This window comes from Polyergus mexicanus, unplaced genomic scaffold, assembly GCF_030449975.1.
Source record: "Polyergus mexicanus isolate NDT 795.1 unplaced genomic scaffold, iyPolMexi1.0 SCAF_19, whole genome shotgun sequence".
Lineage (NCBI taxonomy): Eukaryota > Metazoa > Arthropoda > Insecta > Hymenoptera > Formicidae > Polyergus > Polyergus mexicanus.
Window position 1 is genome coordinate 1644416 of NW_027223339.1, and position 13670 is coordinate 1658085.

At 27.8% G+C, this 13670-nt stretch overlaps 4 protein-coding genes across 5 annotated transcripts in view; all 4 read left to right on the forward strand.

Annotated features, from left to right (window-relative positions):
• The first annotated feature begins 36 nt into the window (after positions 1-36).
• On the forward strand, positions 37-3094 carry LOC138941474 (synaptic vesicle 2-related protein). Of its 2 annotated transcripts, XM_070311178.1 has the most exons (8): positions 354-443; positions 539-730; positions 900-1084; positions 1170-1366; positions 1453-1516; positions 1597-1722; positions 1856-2064; positions 2155-3091. In XM_070311178.1, exons 2-8 carry the CDS (start codon positions 700-702, stop codon positions 2762-2764), a joined length of 1422 nt encoding a protein of 473 aa, XP_070167279.1. In that variant the 5' UTR covers positions 354-443; positions 539-699; the 3' UTR covers positions 2765-3091. The 2 variants fall into 2 exon arrangements, with proteins under 2 accessions (XP_070167278.1, XP_070167279.1); XM_070311177.1 differs by lacking the exon at positions 539-730 and having other exon boundaries at positions 37-443; positions 2155-3094.
• An 830-nt stretch (positions 3095-3924) lies between these two features.
• Viaf (viral IAP-associated factor) lies at positions 3925-5360 on the forward strand. Its single transcript, XM_070311121.1, has 5 exons — positions 3925-4081; positions 4285-4426; positions 4507-4735; positions 4811-5019; positions 5094-5360. The coding sequence occupies exons 1-5, from the start codon at positions 4079-4081 to the stop codon at positions 5228-5230; spliced, it is 720 nt and encodes a 239-aa protein (XP_070167222.1). The 5' UTR covers positions 3925-4078; the 3' UTR covers positions 5231-5360.
• Positions 5361-5483: 123 nt separating this feature from the next.
• LOC138941446 (uncharacterized) lies at positions 5484-9812 on the forward strand. The gene is made up of 4 exons (XM_070311120.1): positions 5484-6495; positions 7580-9187; positions 9331-9460; positions 9536-9812. The coding sequence occupies exons 1-4, from the start codon at positions 6489-6491 to the stop codon at positions 9681-9683; spliced, it is 1893 nt and encodes a 630-aa protein (XP_070167221.1). The 5' UTR covers positions 5484-6488; the 3' UTR covers positions 9684-9812.
• Positions 9813-13118: 3306 nt separating this feature from the next.
• Positions 13119-13670, forward strand: part of Task6 (TWIK-related acid-sensitive K[+] channel 6) — a 75762-nt gene continuing 75210 nt past the window's right edge. The window contains exon 1 of the mRNA XM_070311353.1: positions 13119-13456. The gene's annotated coding sequence lies outside the window, so the exon portion shown is untranslated. The remainder of the gene's footprint in view (positions 13457-13670) is intronic.

The following is a 13670-nucleotide window of genomic DNA, read 5'->3' on the forward strand; positions in this document are numbered from 1 at the left end:
CGCCCGATGCAGCCGATGCTTCTTCGAAATATTCGATTCCTAGCTTCCTCACGACCGCAACCATAATCATATGTAATAAAAACTTATTCGACGCCTTTTGACGTGTTAAAGCAAAAATTCGAAAAATAAAAATATTATTGGATATATTTTTATTAAAATCTAAAAAAAATGAACGGATTAAATTAAACATATACATTTATTCATTGCACTCGATTAAAACATTAACCTAAAACGATAAAAACGAATACTTGTATATGTTTATGTTGAACGCATAACCATGTCGAATCCAGATAAAAAATCGAACGAACGATATCGACAATTGGAGGAAATACAAGGCGCTGAATTAAACGTTTGCGTTCAGACTACGTCGAATTGTCATACGAGTTTTGAAAATGATACTGAACGATCGATGGAACTTTCTTCTGTTGTTGTTATACCAGATGGTATGTTACATTAAGTTATAAACAGCATAAAAGTGTATATAATGGATTATAATATGATTATTTGTTAATTAATTATATCTCTCTTAATTGTACAGAAAAAGATTTGCCTAACTTTAATGTGTGTAACGATGAAGAACACCTATCCTGTATAAATATTTCATATCGCATGAGATAACACACACTGGGGAATCTGGTTTCACTAATAACTATCTTAAGTTGTACTGATAACACAGGATATTGTCTCTAACAATAGTATATGTTAGAAATGCATGCACCCAAGAAAATAGGTCTGTATATTTCCATAAATCTTATACAGTAATTAAATAAAATATTGTATAATGTTTAAAGAGATTCTACACATATTATGTGAACATAAAGTAATATAAGAAAAGATATGAATGTGAAGTAATATAACTGATTTATGATAATTAAGTGATATAAAAATTTTATTCACAGATACATTCACTGTGATACAAGCTATCAATACCTTAGGGTTTGGAAAATTTCAAGTAAAACTGTCTTTATTCACGGGTCTTTGTTGGATGGTAGATAGTATGGAGATTACAATACTAAGTATCCTAAGTCCATCCTTACATTGTGATTGGGGCATTTCTAGATATCAGCAAGCATTGACCACAACAGTAATATAATTTAATAATTCTTCTTATATATGTATATATATAGCAATTATTAAAATTTACTATTTTGGAAACCAAATTTTTTTAGGTGGTCTTTCTTGGCATGATGCTAAGTTCTACTTTCTGGAATAATTTGAGTGACAGATACGGCCGTAAACAAGCTTTAACTTTGTGTGCAGTGCTATTATCTTACTATGCATTTCTAAGCTCATTTGCACCAAACTTTCTCTGGATTCTATTGCTTAGAGGAGTTGTAGGATTTGCTATTGGTTGTGTACCACAATCGTAAGTATTTGGTAAGTTTCTTAAGAACAAGCAACTTGTTTGCTTTGTAATATGTTATTATCATTGATACACATTTTTTTCTGCAGGGTGACATTATATGCAGAGTTTTTACCAGCAAAGCAACGAGCAAGATGTGTTATTCTACTAGATGTGAGTTTATAAGGAGAAGAAGGGGATTAAAATTATTTATTAAATATATTATCTCGTTATAATAAAAATTTACATTGCAGTGTTTTTGGGCTCTCGGGGCTTGTTTTGAAGTGGCAATTGCGTTAATCGTTATGCCCAATCTTGGATGGAGATGGCTTCTTATATTATCATCCATTCCATTATTTATATTTGCTGTAATATCGCCGGTGTGTATAGATTTATAAATATTTTTAATGTATATTATATATATATATATTAATTTGTCTTAGGAAATTTGATAAATTTCTTAGTAATTGTTTAAAAATGTGGGTTATATCAAATAGTGATACAAATTTGCAGTGGCTACCAGAATCTACAATATTCGATATGACAACTGGGAAAACAGATCGTGCAGTTTCGACATTGGAACGCGTAGCTAGAGAAAATAAAAAATCATTGCCTATAGGAAGATTAGTTATGGACCGATTTTATGAAGCTCATCATGGTCGATTAAAGGATGTCTTAAGTAAAGAAATGTGCAAAACATCTGCTTTACTCTGGCTTGTATGGTAAATACAAATTATAATGTACAAAGTTAAGAAATATTTTTTAATTTTACTAGAGACATATATATTATTTATTGCATTAACTTTTTTCAGGATGATTACAGCATTTTGTTATTATGGAGTGGTGTTAATGACTACTGAACTTTTTCATACGTCCTCAGAGCAATGTGGCACACAAGACACTAACAAAGATGAGAATACATGTCAACTCGATTGTCGATTACAACGTGGCGACTATATTGATTTACTTTGGACAACATTGGCAGAGTTTCCCGGAATTTTCTCCACCGTCTTTGCGATCGAGAGAATAGGCAGACGAAAAACAATGGCCTGTCAATTAATAATGTTCGCTATGGTGATTTGCTTCTTGAGTAGGACCTGCTTATTAAGTAGAGCAGCGTTGACTATCGCCATTTTTCTAGCCAGAGGTTTAATCGCCGGTGTATTTCAAGCCGCATACGTGTACACACCAGAAGTATATCCCACACATTTACGAAGCGTAGGTGTAAGCGCATGCAGTGCTATGGCGCGAATCGGTGCTATGGTCACTCCTTACATAGCGCAAGTATTTTTACAATGGTCCATCACGGGAGCTATGGCCATTTATGCAGCAACCGCATTGTGCGCTGCAATTGCTACATTTGCGCTTCCTGTAGAAACAAAAAATCAACAATCAAATGAAACATGTCAAGAAAACAAATAGACAATTTTTATAATGTATTTTAGTAAATTGATCAAAATTTATTTTATTGCACATGTTATTTAGGACACTTATTTTTCTTATTACATGTTACAATATATAACAGTTACATATACAATCAACTTTTGACTAAGAATTCACATACACATACACATATATTTCAATTGTATTCATGTTTGATCATATATGCAAATTATTATGTTCACATTTATTATCTAATTTACACAATTTTATATACGATTGTTAATATGTTCACATTTATTATTTAATTAAACGGATATATTTTTATCATAAGTTATATACAATATACATATATTTGATATATTTATTATAGTATGTATAATGTTAACAAAAGAGATTTTTAATTGCAAAGATTTAGAATGTTAATCACAAGTTGCAAAATATTCAAAGACTGATATGCAATTTTCAAAAAAAGTGTCAAAAATATTGGTTGTAAAGTATTAATCGCGTATTGCTCTCTTGATTTTCTCATCTATATAATCTCTTATTTTCATTGTAAAGATTATATAAGAAACTGAAAAAGACAGAATTATCATTATATTATTAATATCAATTTTCATTACTTATATGACGAATACAATAAATAAAGTTATTTTATAATATTCAAACTGTGTGATATCCTATCTTTCGCATACATTAATGATGTATACAAAATGAGATAATTCGAACACCGACGAGATACTATATAATATTAAAGGCCATCAGCCTTGGATAAATTTTTGTGACTATCAAGTGAGCCCACAGGTAATTGAAGGATGTTAATATTTCTGGTCGTTTTGACAACATTAAAGATAATTACACGAATTATTTAATTCATATAGTTCTTTTATAGCGCTCTTTATCGTCATGCTACGTGCGAGCGAGAGAGAACGCAAGGGTCACGAAACAGAGTATGTCCTTTTCTACGTGCACCTCGGCTCCCACTCCTCAACACTCGGTCTAGATATACTATGTCTATGGTAAACACTCAGTTGTCTTGTCAACACTCGACGTTGATTTGTTGGTTCTAAAAGTAAGAGCCAATCACGTTCAATTGTTACTTAACGGTTTTCTTTGCTGATCGCGGCCAATATGATTTCCGAACGCAGGCTTGGAGTGCAAAATAAATCAGAAATCAGCATCAGCACAATCGGCATCAGCTGTCGTTGTTGTTCTTTCCCGTTATTTTTGCACCGTTTCTCGCGTTATAACTGTCTTTTTGTGTACATTCACAAGAATGTATATATAAAAAAAATATAAAATATAATCAATTTCAAACAAAATTGAGATAGAAATATTTAATATCCGCTTTTTAAAATGGTAAGTGCTAGCAAAAATTGAAGCGTTTCAGGAGGTTATGGTTAGTCACGCGTGAGTCCTTATATGGTAATATGACTGTAGGCAAAAAACGTTTCATCCCTATTTAGATTTTTAAATAAAATGTGTTATATAACATAGTAAACAAATTCAGATATATTTTATATTATTCGTTGGGTGACTTCAGATTTATTTTTCTATTTTAGCAAGATCCAAATGAAGATACCGAATGGAATGATATTCTCAGAAGGAAGGGTATTATACCTGAAAAGAAGAAAGAGCAAGAAGTTACTGAAGATCAAATAGTAAATCTCTTGGAGAGTACTATAGATGAAAAATCAGGACGCAGTAATTGTTTCTTAATTCCCCAAAAAATTATATTACTTTTTAAATAATTTTTATCAATATATTATTATTTTTGGTTATAGTTTTTAACAATTTAGAAAAAAAAACTTTGGACGAGTTAGATGAACTGGAAGACGAAGAGGATGAACGGATTCTGGAGGAATATCGGCAAAAGAGGATAGCAGAGATGAAGGAATTAGCAAACAAATCCAAATATGGAGAAGTACGAGAAATATCTGCGGAAGATTATGTTCAAGAAATTAATAAAGCTGGAGAGGATGTATGGGTTGTTCTACATCTTTATAAATCTGGGTATGCAAGAACAATAGCTTTTACAATGAACATTATAGAGTGAGAATATTAATCGAGTATATGTTTCTCATATAGCATTCCACTCTGTACTCTAGTCAATCAATACCTTGCCAGTTTAGCAAGAAAATTTCCTACCACAAAGTTTTTGAAAAGTATCTCTACCACATGTATTCCCAACTGGCCTGACAGCAATCTTCCTACAATATTCATTTATTATAATGGAAATATGGTGAAACAAATTATTGGATCAATTGAATTCCGTGGCATGAAATTGTCTGAAGAAGGTGATATATCTCAAATAATCTAGAGAGGATAATTCTCATAAAATGATTTTGAATCTCTATTTATTGTTTTATAGAATTAGAATGGATGTTGGGACAAGAAGAGGCAATACCAACAAAAATTACAGAGGACCCTCGACCCAAGATCAGAGATGTCTTATTCTCAACTTTGAAGAATAAAGATGATGATTTTGAGGATGGTAACGATTGGTAATTTTATATTATGAGATTTGTGTGACACAAACGATTATATACACAATAAGTATTATCAGATTAACATTTTATTTATTTTATACATTTACTGTAACATATAAATGAATTCAACATTTGTAAAAGTGCTATTTTCAAAATTGTTATACCATTTTTTTGCCATTTATTTTAATAAAATATTTAATTGCCGTGTTATATATTTCACTTTATACATTTATACATGCTAATTATCCTGAACCATTTACAAGAAATTTACTTATTTATTAATAGAATTATACATATTTATTAATAGAAATATACATAATTTAAATTTAAAAGTTAAAACACATTAACAATATAAATGATTATTATTTTCTAGAACCGACAAACTAAAATATTTTCAATTTAACTGTATCTCTTAATAATATAAATATTGAAAAAATGTATATGTGCATAACAATCTCAGTCATTGCTTTTAACTCACAAATTTTGACAAATGTTTAGTTTCGTATTATTTTGTCAATCAAACTTTCTTTGTTTATATTATAAAGTATTATGATTGGTAATCCTGGTTTGGTTAATTCACGTAATATATCACGTCAATATGATGGCTCTCAAATCGCGGAAAGATAGACACAATTTATAAAGAAAAAAAAAAAGGATAATTAGTAATGTATGTTAGGCTAAAGGTTAGCATTCACGTTATAAGTTGTCTATATGAATCCTATATTGATTGTAAGTTATTATCAAAGGGAACAACACAAGAATGAATATATTAATGTCAACAGTCTGAAAAAGGACGCGAAGGCATGAAGTTTGGGAACCCCTGATCTAATGCTAGTCTTACACTTTGGATGCAAGTGGAAAACATTACAAAATTTCCACGGCTCCTTCACACGGCAGACCTATATTTTTTCATATATTTATATAGAGATCTGTTTATGTACGAATCCGATTGGGAACGTATATTTTATCGACGCCATCGTGATGAATATATCGAATGTTTAGAAAAGGGACCGTAGTCGGGCGATAGTGTTTACAGTAGGATATCTTTTTTCTATGCCATGCGATTATCGCTCTCAAGGACTTCTCAAGTTTCTTTTTCTGTTTAGTGACGCGCTCTTTTGCGCGTCGAATCGCCGCTTGTTTCACTTTAGTCTTGCACGAGCAAGCGACGAATTCATTATATAGAATGTAGATACGTGTATATATCTGCATTGTGATAGTTATACCGATGTGGGATCTCTTGAAGAATAAGACGTGAAAGATAGCTCTCCGTGTCTATGGAATGTGAGTCTGACATTATTTCTAATAATTAAATTGACATCTGTAAATATTATTAATTGGCGATGGTGTGTGTATGTGTGTGCAGAGTTTCTTAGAATAAACAATAATACATAAAGACATGTATTTTCATCTCGTATTTAATAGTTGTTCATTCTATCCGAAAGAAAAAAGACAAAACGACGATTATCTCGTGTTTTGTTGCTTATTACTTTTATTAATATTTTAAGTGATAAACGATTTTTTTAGTCACAAAGATATCCCGAGTTTTATTGCGCGCACTTTATAAAGATTTGTAACAAATATTTAATTAGAAAAAACTTTACAAGGATTGAGTGACGCCTGATTTCTTCATAATAATAATTTTTGATTTTATTATAAATGATTTTTTGCATTTTTTCAAAGCTTGAGAAAGAAACAAATGATCTATCTGTTTTATTTGTATTTGCTTCTGTATTCTATTTTGAAAACAAAATAGAAAATATAATTAAAAGGGATTTTATGATTAAAATCAATACTTAAATAATACATATAAATATGTGTATGTGATGATTCTCAATTATAGAATTCAAGATATAGAAATATTAAAATCTAAAATTTAAATATTTATATTTCCTGTCATAATATTTTTACTGTACATATATATATAAAATGATGTTTCAGATTATTTGTGTGTCAACATTATCATTATTTATGCTCAGATAATCAATATTATATTAAACATGTGACATATATGTCTAATTTGATTTTTATGATGTTATATATATTGACACTTATTATTATTTTACATAAGAAACAAAAGTTAGTTTTATTATTATTTATATCATAAAGATTCTATTTATACCTAAATGAAAGTAAAAATATATATAGTAAATATTCTTTCAAATGCTAATTAAAAACTTAATTTTATTCCTTTAATTATGCAATGTAATCATGGATTTAATAATTAATTAGTAATAAATAATTATGCATGCAACTTTCTTCTATATCTGTAATATATTTTTTAATTGATGAAGAGTTTAATTGATGTAGGCATATATTTATTATAAAAATGTTTGCGCCAATTGTTTTTTATTTATTGTGATTAAAGGTTTATATATATCAAACCAGAGTATGCAGGCACAGAATTGCAATATTGAAAGAAGTATGAAGGATGCTGAAATAACTTTGCTTTCTAAACCCATTTTTGTTGAGGATCTGAATATATTAAAAGAAGAAATTATTGCAAATCAAACTGCATTGCACAGTACACAACCTATACGGAATTTACCTAATATCTTAAGAAATAATAATACAAGAATATATAAAAATAATAAAGCACTTATGTTAGATAAGGTTGATACTTGCTTATTAACAAGAGATATAAATACTTCTTTTGAGCTAAATACAATATTATCTAGCATTGATTTAGAAATGGAAGCTAGTTATAGTAAAATTGCATCATCAAAATCACATCATCAAAGGAAACAAGTACACAATCCATTAGACCTATCATATGATATGCCTGATTGGAATAATAATAAAGATAAAAGCATATTACAAAAGGTTAATCAATTAAATACATTACATATTCCATTAAACTATAAAAAGAATGCATCATTGAAGAGATCAAAAAATAATAAGCAGGAAGGAAATTTGTATAACAAGAAATCAAGAAAATTAATACATCGCAAATCTAGTTGCAGAACAAAAACCAAGTCATATAAAAAATTAGACTTTGATACTGATGGATTAACCACTATTTCACAAGTAAATATGAAAGAAAACATTGCAGTGCAAGATGTTAATAATTTTCCCAGTAACATTATACTTACTCAATCCATCTATGAACCGACTTCAAATATAAATGATTTAGATGATGTTGAAGCAAAATCAGTGGAATCGTCTAATATTTTTTACTGTAACAATGAAAATTACAATTTTGAGAAAAAGTACGACATAAATTGTAATCCTATTATTTCTGGTAATTCAACAGAGTTCAATATAATGCAGAATGAAAACGTTTTCCAAACAGATCATACAAATTATAAGTTTCCAATAATGATAAATGATTTAAAAGAAGACTTGATAGATAGAGACGCTGCTTCAAATTTCTTATTGAACCCTGAAGTATTGTATACTTGCACTTGTGCAAATTGTATGTCGCATGACAAAGATATTATATTTTATGAAGAGCCAGTTTCAACCTCTATAAATACTGACAAGGAAACAGAACTATTTACGTATGATTTTTATACTGGTGATTATTATCGTGATATACTTGGTGATATTTGGTTGGAAGAATTAGACAAGAAAAGTCTTTGTTACGAAAAGCTTGAAGAGACACATATTATAAAGAAAAATGTATGTACTAGCAACGATAGCATAGCAGAAATAGTTGAAAACAATGCAAATGTTTCATCAATGGAACAAAATAAATCACAACATTTACAATCTTATCATATTGATAAAGTAAAAGATATTTGTGTAGAATCATATTCAGAACTTGTTACACATCCTAATGGACCAATACATTTTTTTGAATCTTTAGAAAATATAAACATTTTTGATGAAATGGATTATCTGAATTTAGAAAACAATTTAACGAAAGAAAGTAATAGCAAAATAATTTCTCAAGATGAATCACTCATTCAAACTGCAATCTCAGCTGATATATCTGTGTCAAAATCCAAAGAAATGTTACATGAAATCAAAGAAGGTAAATAAAGTAAATTTTTTTCTATTATATATACGTGTGTGTGTGTGTGTGTGTGTGTGTGTGTGTGTGTGTGTGTGTGTGTGTGTGTGTGTGTGTGTAAAATGAATATTTAACGAATAGAAACAAATAATCTTTTGTTTTAGATATATATGTTATTCAATGTGCTCAATGCGGAAGAATATTTAATGAAAAGCATCAGTTCAGAAAACATTTTACTCGCTGCGACTTTTACAAAGAGGATTTCAAATGTAATATCTGCAATAAAATATATAGGTAAGATTACAGGTAAAAAATGAAAAGTTATTTGCTGTTTTAGTAGAGCATATATTTATTATAACACATTTACAGACACAAATCATCATTAGCTCAACATCTGAGGCTCGTGCATCATATATTAGGTGGTCTTCATGAGAAGTACTATACTTGTAATAAGTGTTCAAAATCGTATGTTAGATTTCGTGCTTTTCAAAGACACATACTTCTTCATGATGATTAATAAGTGTGCAATATAAAACATTAACGATAATTGGTTTCTAATATGACATCTCTCTCTATGGAGTGATACATTTTACACAAGTTATGAAAATCGCTCTTGAACATCACAAAAATACATACTGAAACTATTCATTCGGAATATTTACAATAATTCAAGATTTTATTAACAATTTTACCTTTTGATAAGTTAGTACATTTTACATTCATATGTAATTTTTTTTTTTTTTTTTTGTTATTTTTTAGTTATTTGAAAACTTTTTTTTGTTTATGTTTTCTTAATAATATAATATTTTTTTGTTTATAAAGTTTATATATTATATGTGTTTTTTTTATTTCTTGTGCATTGCAGATTCTTTGCTTAAAAAAGTTTTAAGAATATAATTATATAGCAGTGCTTTATTATTTAATTAATTTTGAATAGACTCTACTTTAATAAAATTTTGATTTAAAGCTGAGAGAGAGAGAGAGAGAGAGAGAGAGAGAGAGAGCGAGAGAGAGAGAGAGAGAGAATTAAAAATATATTTAATATCAAAAAATTAAAATAGTTATGAAATAAGAAATAAACAAAAATTAGGCTTTTGTTATCCAAGAAAAAATTAACTTTTAGATTTCTCAAAGAATATGTTAAAGAGAAATATAGTAATGGTAAATCATAATTAATAAAAAACAGAAAATATTTTTATTTATATCAGTTTTTATAAGAAATTCAAAAAAGTATATAAATTGAGCATAGCAGTTGAGTTGTGTATAGGGCATTAATATTTTACTTATATTTGATTAGTATTATTTTGTTCCTTTATATATGTTCTTTTTACTCATTGACATATATCATTATAGTTTAATATACATACTTTGACATTCTTTTCATGAGAGAAGATTATATAATTGTAAGTCTAAAAAAGTTCCTTTATATGTGTTCTTTTTACTCATTGAGATATATTACCATAGTTTGATATACATACTTTGACATTCTTTTCCTGAGGGTAGATTATATAATTGTAAGTCTAAAAAAAGTTCCTTTATATGCGTTCTTTTTATTTATTGAGATATATCATAGTTTGATATACATACTTCGACATTCTTTTTATAAGGGAAGATTATATATATAATTATAAAAGTAAAAAATTTGGCGATTTTTTTTAAAAACAATCTGCCATGTTAGTTTTTCTTTTAATACATATAAGTAAATATAAGTATATATCAGTATATATAGTATTTTTTGTATTTTTATATATTCTAATAATTTATTAATGTTTGATACACACAATACATTTAATAACATATACAATACAGTTTCAAATACATACACACATACATATAATTAGTTGAATGTTTATTATATTGTGATAAATTTAAATTTCTCCTAAACTAAAATAGTTTTCTAATAACTATAAAAGTATGAACTTATTGAAGGATTTTTTTACAATGTTCTAGTTAAAATTAATTAATAGTTGAAACTATTATACATCATTTATTATATTAAATTTTGAAAATAAAGAAGAAAAAATATTTGGTGTTCTTGATGTATAATTTTTATCATAAAGATACAGAAACTATAATTCCATAAAGATAAGAAAAATATAATTAGTGTTTTAGAATTCAGCATGTTTTTTAATACAATGTGTGAAAGATAAATGCAAGGTACAAGAATGTATATTTTTTGTGTAATTATATTTGAGGGAGATATAATTTGCATATCAAATATATTGAATGTACTCTAAAGTAACATAAAGTTTAAATGATTATATAATTTCAGACTTTATAAAAGTTAAAATGTAAAGTCAAGAGAAAATGTTGAAATTTGATTTATCCTAATTTTCTTCTATTGTTTTATTTTTTTTTTGCATAAAACTTTAGGAAGTAAAACAATTATTGAATTTTGGAAAATAATATTGAATAAACTGATTATATTTGTAGTTGTATCTTGTTCATCATCAGAAATATTTACGATATGACATAACAATCTTGAGTGAAAGATATTTCTGTTTATTATAATATTTCTGAGACTTTTTCATTCATGAGACCGATTTGCAATAGAGAAGAGAAGCAAAACTTTTCAATAGACATAAAATTAAGAGAGACTTTTGAATTTTATGTTGTAAATTTTTATTTTTTAGTGAAGCATTATAATATTATCGCAGTATTTCTTCAAAAGAAGAATTGATTTGTATTTCAAAAATTCGAAAGAATATCAATGCAATTATAAAACATAATATTAAAATTATATAGTAAGTATTATGAAATTTCTCTTATTTTTTTAAATAGTATAATTGTAAAAATGTTCTGAATAATATATATAATTTAGTCTGGCCTATTATGTTTAATATTAGATAAAAATTGTTAATAAAATCGAGATATGACAATACAAGATGAGATTTTTGTTACGATAATTCGAGACAAGATTTAAGTTTTCGAAAATTTTCAATACTACACAATTACAACATTCTTACGAAGTTTGTCTCGTCTCGAGTTTTGTGCAATTCTATTTTCTTACTATATTTCTTGTGATCTTAATATACATTCAGTTATATTTATAGTGAATATGCCTCTTTGTAAATTTACATTTACGTATACAATAGTTTTTTTTAGCAACATTATTTCAAACGTATACATTTACTTCATCTTTTTTGTGTTGTAGGGAGAAAATTGTAGAGAGAAAACATAAATACAGTGTTTCTCTCAGCCGTATACTCATTCCGATCTGGTCTAGCATTCGGGTAGGACGCTGTATCACTGGCGCGCGTTCGATTCAAGTTATGCGAAGGTCAAAAGCATCGTGTATTACACCGAGCACGAACACAAGCGCGTGATAAGTAACAACAATACGTACAATATATGTACGGGGATAATATTTTAGTACATCGAAATAGAACGATTTCTTAGCAAAAATAATATTACGATTCAAATGTAATGTTTCTATTTCGTTTTTATCTGGCGGCTGCGGTTACATTAAATAGCACAAATATCATTGAATTAAACCGCGAACCGTAAGAATTTTGCGATAGTATTAGAATTCTTGTGGCCATTTTATTCGGCAATTATCTGAAATTTTTGAATACCGTTAACAATATTCAGATCTCAGGTTTTTTTACGCTTTTTTTAATATTGCGATTTCTGTCAAATGATACTTGCAAAGAAATTGTAAAATTAAACTTTCCAAGGTATATTGAGTTGAAGCAATTGTCACAAAGATATTACGATAACAATTTTTGCAAAGATATTGCGAGGTGATGATCTTCATAAAAATGCTACGAAGTGTGTACAATATATATAAATGTGTGTATAAATTATATTTACATATTAAAAAATGTATAAATTTTATTTTGTTTAGCGCGATAAATATGATTCAAACTTAAAAATATTTTGCAATACGGATATGGTTAAAAAGATTTGCAAATTAAGTCGCTTTGTGTCGCGAGTGTATTATGTGTGAAATGAAGACTAAATGTAATATAAAAAGACTGAAGTACAATAGACATTAAATTCTTTAATCAAATTCGCAAATTTAATATTTCACGATAAATATTCATTGATTAGCACATTCGAATTATTTAATTATTAAACTCGTTAAAATTATAATTTAATGAAATATTTACATTACGAGTGTACTCTGTGACATCGACTATGGAATATTGACTGGACTATGGAGACTACATATATATGGACTGAATTGGATGTATGAAGACTGCGTGTGAGGACTGCACCCCTTCCAGGTACAAGCCCTTGCGGCGGAAAATGCATTGCTGTAGGAACATCGAGGGACGTCGCGAAATGGTGAGTTTTGATTAATTTTTTAATTAATTTGTTTTTTCAAGTACATTTCCTGCACTCTTTATATCATAGTTGATATATTATTATTTCATATAATTAAATTCATTTCATATGATTAGGAAATAAATATTAATTAAAATAATTTAAATACTTTCTGCTTACGATATTTGTTTCTAATAAGAGTAAACAAATAAAGTATGATGTTAAATATGGAATT